The 8,010-nt window shown below is 37.7% G+C and overlaps 2 protein-coding genes across 2 annotated transcripts; one reads left to right on the top strand and one right to left on the bottom strand.

The window, feature by feature from the left end:
• Positions 1-1,533: 1,533 nt before the first annotated feature.
• LOC107484891 (60S ribosomal protein L2, mitochondrial) lies at positions 1,534-3,594 on the bottom strand. Its single transcript, XM_016105437.3, has 2 exons — positions 3,469-3,594; positions 1,534-2,407 (listed from the first exon to the last, which is right to left on the bottom strand). Exons 1-2 carry the CDS (start codon positions 3,548-3,550, stop codon positions 1,899-1,901), a joined length of 591 nt encoding a protein of 196 aa, XP_015960923.1. The 5' UTR covers positions 3,551-3,594; the 3' UTR covers positions 1,534-1,898.
• Positions 3,595-5,987: 2,393 nt separating this feature from the next.
• LOC107484875 (uncharacterized) lies at positions 5,988-7,808 on the top strand. The gene has a single exon (XM_016105422.1). It carries the CDS (start codon positions 5,988-5,990, stop codon positions 7,806-7,808), a length of 1,821 nt encoding a protein of 606 aa, XP_015960908.1.
• The last annotated feature ends 202 nt before the right edge of the window (positions 7,809-8,010 follow it).

The following is an 8,010-nucleotide window of genomic DNA, read 5'->3' as shown; positions in this document are numbered from 1 at the left end:
TTGAGTGTCACTAACGTTCTCGAAGGCTAACAAGGCAACGTTAAAAGCCACGTTAACCCAGTTAACGTGGGCTTTAACGTGAGGCAAAGGGGTGCATGGCAACGTTAGTGACAATGTTAAGTGTCACTAACGTTCTTGAACTTGTATTTTCACTAACTGTTAAACACCCCTAACGTCTTGAGCTAAAGTCTCTGCCCACTTCACACTTTCTCTCTGCAAGTAAGCCAAGCCCAATTGAAGAAAGGAACTGCTTCAAAGATCCAAAGGCCCAAGACTTGGAGAGCTAACTAGAAGTTGAGAAGAGTAGTATATATAGGAGTAGTTTTGAAATAGAGAGGAGCTTTTTTGGGAGGAGCTAGGAGAGAGAACTACTCTTGTATTTTTACTTTCTCTGCACTTCTAGCTTTATCATGTATTCTCCATCTTTGATTTTGATTTCTAGAGTTATGAACAACTAAACCCCTTTCATTGGGTTAGGGAGCTCTGTTGTAATTTAATGGATCAATACTAATTTTCTTCTTCTTCTTCTATCTTTCCTTTTGATTTTACTTGAAAGCTTTCGATCTTCATCCAATTGGATAGTGTTCTTGGAAAAGAAGCTATTCAAACATGGATCTCTTCGGATTCTTGAAAGAGGAATGAAGAGATTAGCTAGAAATGCTTTCTCATGCTGGACCAAATTGAGTGTGGATGGGTATGTGACTATAACCCTCTAAGCATTTTGATTTGGGAAGTGCATGTGGTATAATCAGTGACCACACTTCATCTCTTCTCATGAGCAATTGACCAAGGAATTGGCTATTGATCAAGATTTGAGAGATTGAATTGCAAGAAATTGTGATTCAATCACTTAAGATTGCCAAGGAGATCAATGAGTGCATTGATTGAGGAAGAGATGAAAATGAAATTGATCCGGAGAATGCAACATCTCCTAAGCCCAATGAACTCCCCATTTCTGATCTTACCCATTCTCTTTATTTTCTGCAATTTACTTTTATGAGCAATTCCCCCATTCCCATTTACAATTCTGCTATTTACTTTCAGTCATTTACTTTCCTGCCATTTTAATTTCTGCAATTATCAACTCTATTCATGGATTCGCTCAACTAGATCATTCCTCTAATTAAAGTTGTTTGATCAATCAATCTCTGTGGGATTCGACCTCACTCTATTGTGAGTTTTTACTTGACGACAAATTCGGTACACTTGCCGAATGGAAATTTGTTGAGAGACAAGTTTTACCCCGATAACAATGACAAGAACTTGGACGAGATACTATCGAATGATAACAAAGAAATAATGATGAAAGTGAAAAAAATTGACTAATCTCTATCAAAAAATGAAAAAAAGTTAAAACAAAATAAAACATTAAAAGTATAAACTATCCGCAAGGGTTAAACTATATTTTTCCAACTTTTAGGCATGATTATGCACTTTTAACCTTTTAATAAAACACACCCTGTGTGTCAATCGTTTTTTTTTCATCTGAATGCTTGATCAATAAATAATAGTCACATAAACACAGGCTGTCACTAACCATGCAAGCAAAAAATGAATCTCAAACTAATTAAAGCACAAGATTAAGTATTACAAACTTCAGCTCAAGAATAATGGATGTTTTCAAATAAGTCAGTACAAAAAGCTATCAAGTGCTGGTGTTCGCGACCATCGCTAACATGAATGCAAGTGCAAACCCTTGAGAAAAATGGAAAATTTCCAAAATCATTTTACTTCCACATCTGTACAACTGGCACCCGAAGAATCCGAAAATTGGCTTAACCTATTCATTCCAGGAAGTAGAGACTTCTCCTAAGCAGAAGCAACAATTTCCATAACTACAATTATTACAAGCAGTTAACATTTGAAGCATGAAAAGCATATATAGTGAATATTGGATTCTACTTCCTTCGTTTCAGGGGCCCGGTCTTGAATCCACTCTTAGTCGGCTTACCCCAAGGAGTTCGAGATCCTTTTCCCCACCGACCACTACTCTTGCTCTTACCCTCTCCTCCACCATGAGGATGGTCTACTGGATTCATGGCCACTCCTCGAACAACTGGTCTACGGCCAAGCCACCGGCTTTGTCCAGCCTTCCTAAGCTTCTTATCTCCGTGGCTTGGATTTGAGACAGTACCAACGGTGGCCCTGCAACGAGAATCAATCATTTTTTTAACACCCGTGGGGAGCTGGATAAGACAGTATTTTGATGTGGGTTCTTTCAGGATTTTTGCACAAGTTCCAGCAGCTCTAACCAGCTTGCCACCTTGCCCCGGGTTCAATTCAATATTGTGAATGATAGTTCCAATTCGCATAGAAGATAATGGCATACAACTCCCAATTCGAGAATTTATATCGGAATACATCATCTGATTCATCATGGCCTCTCGAGCATTATGAGCATTTGTTTCTGCAACAACATGCATGAAGAGTGAGGAACAATGAAACATCACAGAAATATGCCAACAGCATAAAAACTAGAGTCTCCATTCCAGTAGGACAAGAGTATCAAAATGTATACAACTCACTGCTGCCACAAGCAAAAATACTTGCAGGATTTTGGAAGATATTTAATATCTATTCCAGGAACACATAAATATCATGATTTATGAACATAAGAAAAGACAAAATCTTATATACTCGTTATCAAAATATCCGGAGCTTGATTTGTATATTTTTATATAAATGAGAAATTCTTAGATCCTCCAAGAGAAGCAAATGTAGTTCTTGCTCTATTCTATTGATCCTGTGACACACAGGTTATCTTTATTGTTAAAAATTAAATTTTCAAAATTAAGAAAAAAACACCAATAACACCCTCTCTCTTTCGGTTTCCAATATTGTTGAGATGTCAAACCATAAATGAAACAAAGCAAAAATTCTCATTTGATGTCGGAACACCTAAGAAATTCTCAAATAAAAAGTAATAAACAGAAGAGAGAGAATGTGAATTGGGTCACTTTCTTCGCCTACCTTGATTATAAGGATGAAAGTATGAAACTGAATCCCATAACCTCTTTTACATTCATCTTATATTGGCTATGATAAAATTGGTTGTGCAGATTAAACAATAACAATAACAACTCGCACAATATTATTCATCTCACTTGAAAAATACTTGGATTTGTCAACATGAATAAAGGCATAAACCCTAATCTTAAGTTAACATAGAGATCTTCCCCAGATCACCGGTTCTTTCTTTCAAGATAGTTAAAAATGCTTATAACATCAGATTCATAATGTTTACCCAAAATTAACGAATGTTACTTAACACAATTAATCCTAAATACATGGATATGAATATGCTTTTATTTCTACAAGGCTGAAAAAATAAATCAAATCTTATAAAATAAAATAAAAAAATTGAAAGGAAACACCAATATCTCAAATTTCACTGACTCTATTGAATAACGTGCATCATACTAAGACAAAGTTGTGATTTTGTTGAAATTATAGGGAAGAAAGGATTACCGGAAGAGAAACGGCGAAGAGAGTTGGTGAGATTGGCGACAAGAGAGGAAGCTAAGCGAGCTCTCCATAGTGAGACAGCCATGGCTCAGAAATCAGAATGCGTTGCTACGGCGTCAGTGATGAGAGTGTGAGGTATGAATGCAACTTCCTTTCTTTGGGCCTCAGGCCCAACTATGTCTACATATGGCCCAACTCGGTTATTTGTTTTTTTAATAAAAAAACTTTACTGCAAATCTATGTAGAAAAAATCTAAGGGCTAGTAACTTTTGTATTTTGTGACCAACACTTAACTATCAAAAGAAAAGTGAGTAATTTCTCACCATTGAATATAATTTCACACCATTTTTAATTTGATAGTTACAAAATATAAAAGTTGCAAAAGTTGTTGCCCCTTAGCACTCTTCATCTAAATATTCATTATTTTTTTTTATAATATCTCCCAACCTGCATGCTAATAATTAGTCCGTTGCAATTCGAAGCTTTATTTAAAGGTTTATTATTGGCCAATAAATTACTGCATACAGACAAGAAGCATTGATATCAATTGGGATAAATGGCTCAAACAAGGCATCCATGCTTGCTTCTCTTATACTTAACAAAAACTGTATTAAAAAAAATTTGAAAATGATTAAAAGTTTAAATTTATCCTTCTAATTATTTTTTAATTTTTAAATAAAAAATTTTGAATTTTAAAATTTTAATGTTTTCAAATAAATAACATATATTTGAAACTTTTTATTTTTTATATATTAAAATAATAATTAAGATGATGAATTAGGACTAAAAACAAACTGAATAAAATTATATAGATTGCGAAAAAAATATAAAAGACAAAATAGATATATATTTCATTTAAATATTGTTATTGTTATTATTGGGTAATGAAGCTCCAAGTATATCTTACCAACACTCTAGAATACTATAACCGATTTTTTTTTCTCATTCTAGCTAAAAATAGAAGAATTTGTTAATACACTACATCAAACCAAAAAGGCAAAACTATAACACACTACTATAAAGTATATAATTACTATAACGCGGCCGAAAAAGATTTCCATAATTAACTTTACACAGTTACCACGGTTAAAACGATTGTGAAACTAGTGAATAACAATGGAGAAAGACAGTACAAAAAGTATGCTACTTTAATTTTAGTATTACCATTAGCCAGTTCACAACAACAACCTCAGCTTGCAATATAAAAGTGATCCTAAATCAAATTAAAGCAACAAACAATGTGAATGTAATTAATTAATTAGAAGCTAACATTCTCTCTTCAATTGCTAGTGTAACACCTTTACTTTGTTGGATATGGATAAAGAGTCATCAAAACAATCTCTTCTAGGAGATTTAAAGCAAGTTCATCAAGCTGGATTTAATTTTGCTAAGGCTGGATGGAAGTTCATTGGTTTGTGCAAGAGAGGGTGGTATGAAATTCGAATGAAACTCCCCCTTTAATTAGTTCCAAATTAGAAATGTTTATATGTTTAATAGAATTCTTTGCGTTGAAGGGTATAAACATATACAGTGTTTAGGTTAATGTCCATTTTTCTGTTCACTAATGTAACGAAAACAGATGAGAATAATGCGTAAAGTTTATGTACGAATTGTACATTTTCAAGAGTTAATTTTTCTTGAGCTTGTCTCTTTAATTTTATTATTCGTCGATCATCGCTCTGTTTCTTTTACATATTGTTAAAATTAAAATTAGTCTGCTTCGTTTTTACATTTAATATATTGAGAGAGAAGATAAAATGCTGTGACAGACATATAAGTGGACAGATATGGAAAAAATGATTTTGAGGTTAAAGCATGGGTTCAGCGAATAATAAGAACTTCTTTCCCTTGTCATCTTTTCTTTTTATTATACTTAACTCTAATTTGAAATTTATGAAGGTATCCCTATTTGATTAACAATACCTTCTGATCCGTTAGAATAAAGCAAAACAAACAACAACAAACTTGGAACTGAACTAACGCATAAACCCTCCCCAAATCTCTTCTTAACTCAAGTCCAACAAATAAAGCATGCAACAGATAGAGACTCCACCCAGTCCAACAAATCCGCGTAACCACCCTCAACAAACCCCAATATATACAAATTACACACTCAAGTTATAGGTACGCTATTCACTCTAGTTTTTCCCCCTGAACTCTCTCATACTTACACTGACTTGAGCGTTGGAATCCCTTTTCAAGTACCCAACGCCGCCCCTCAGGAAGAAGACGACGTTCCACATCCATCACTCCAAAGGAAGCCAGTTTGAGCATTACCAGAACGTGCTATACTTCGGAGTCGATTTTCATACAGGAGCATTTGGCGCCCACCGTGGGGCCCGCTTTACTTAACCCCATTTTCTCTTTGCTCTGTGTATCTTTTATCTCCTCTGTCTTGCAGGACACAAACGATGGCAGACGAACAAAGCCACGCTCCCTCCGACACCAACCCGCAGGAGATGTTAGCAATCAATGAGGCCCTCATGGCCGAGAATCAAAGAATGACCGAGCTCCTGCGGTAGATGGAGCACGATCGTGCAAAGGGCAAACACAAAAATGCCGAACAGAAGGAGGACAATGACGAGCACTCCTCCGAAACCAAGCAAACCACTCCCAAAACAACAATGACCATAGTCAAAAGAACCAACCCCTTCACAAAATCAGTTATGAATTTCAAAATGCCCGAGAACCTCACCCTACCATCAACCCTAAAACCTTACCAGGGAATAGGAGACCCAAATGTCCATGTAACCAAATTTTATACCATGATGTTCATGAATAAAGAATCCGACCCCATCCTATGCCGAACCTTTCCAACCTTCTTAGACGGAGCCGCACTCATCTGGTTTTCCAACTTACCTGAAAGCTCCATTTCAAGTTTTGACGAGTTAGCCGACCAGTTCATCAACCACTTCGCTGCCTCAAAAATCTATGTCCACAACTCAGACTACCTGAGCACAATCAAACAGGGACCAAATGAAAGCCTGAAGGACTACATGACCAGATTCGCGGAAGCAACTAATGAGATACCCAACGTGAATCCCGAAGTCCATCTCCACGCTCTCAAGAGTGGCCTCCGTCCTGGGAAATTCCAAGAGTCCATCGTCATAGCAATGCCCAAAACCCTGGCCGAGTTCCGAGAAAAGGCAACAACCCAAATCGAGGTGGAAAAATTCCGAGCACTCAGGAGGGCGGAAAAACCCACCCCAAACAGAGAAGAAGACAGACGAAGCAGGCATCCAATCAGCAGGACAGACCAAAGGCCGTTCAGACTAACACCTAAGTTTGACACATACACTCCTTTTAACACAAAAAGAGAAAACATAGTAAAAGATATACTACACTCTAAACTCATCAAACCCCCAAGCAGAGCCGGTACCTACCAGGACCAGAGGCACGTGGACAAATCCAAATACTGTGCTTTCCATCAAAAGTACGGCCATACAACAGACGATTGCGTGATAGCAAAAGACGTACTCAAAAAATTAGCACGCCAAGGATTGCTAGACAAATACATCGACACACGAAGTCGAAGGAAAAACACTGAAGACCTCAACCACCAACAAAAAACGATCGACGACCCCCGAGACAAGGGGCGAAAGGTAGACAATGACAACAATCTACCCCACCGAATAATAAATTGTATTTCTGGTGGTTTTGCAGGTGGAGGATGCACGAACTCGGCACGAAAAAGGTCATACCGAGCCATGATGACCATGACAGAATCAACAATACCTCGGCCAACTAACTCGGACAAGCCTGGAATATCATTCAACCCCGAGGATTACAAGGCTGCTGACCGAAACCTAGACGACCCCGTAGTCATCACCGCACAAGTCGGAGAGCCCCTGGTAAAAAAGATCCTCATGGATCCGGGGAGCAGCGCCGACGTATTGTTCTACTCAACGTTCCAAAAGATGAACCTCAGTGACAAACTCCTGCAACCGTCATCCGGAGAATTGGTGGGTTTCTCAGGTGAGCGGGTCTCTATCCGAGGTTACATTTGGTTAAAAACTACTTTTGGGGATTATCCCAACAGCAAAACTTTAGAAATACAATACTTGGTAGTGGATTGCAAAAGTCCCTATAACATTATTTTAGGCAGACCATCGTTGAACGCATTCAAGGCTGTTGTTTCCACTGTATATTTGTGTGTCAAGTTTATTTCACAGGACAACAAAGTAGTGACAATCCATAGAGACCAGAAGGAGGCCAGCCAATGCTATAACGCCAGTTTAAAAAACGAACAACCAAAACACCTCGACCAGCAATACGTCCAAGCAGTGTATAACTCGGATCAGTTACCTCCTCTGGCAGTCTTAGACCCAAGAACAAATAACTAGGAACAGCCTATGCCCCTTGACGACCTCACCAAGGTGCAGTTGTTAAACAACAAAGGTAGATATACATACCTCGGAAACGCACTAAAAGAAGCGGAACGAACTCAACTGGTGGAGCTATTAAAACAAAACGTCGATCTATTCGCCTGGACTCTAGCAGATATGCCTGGGATAGACCCAAATGTTATCTGCCACAAACTGGCGA

Source organism: Arachis duranensis, chromosome 4, assembly GCF_000817695.3.
Source record: "Arachis duranensis cultivar V14167 chromosome 4, aradu.V14167.gnm2.J7QH, whole genome shotgun sequence".
In the NCBI taxonomy this organism is placed as follows: domain Eukaryota; kingdom Viridiplantae; phylum Streptophyta; class Magnoliopsida; order Fabales; family Fabaceae; genus Arachis; species Arachis duranensis.
This window is presented reverse-complemented; position numbering and strand designations above follow the sequence as displayed.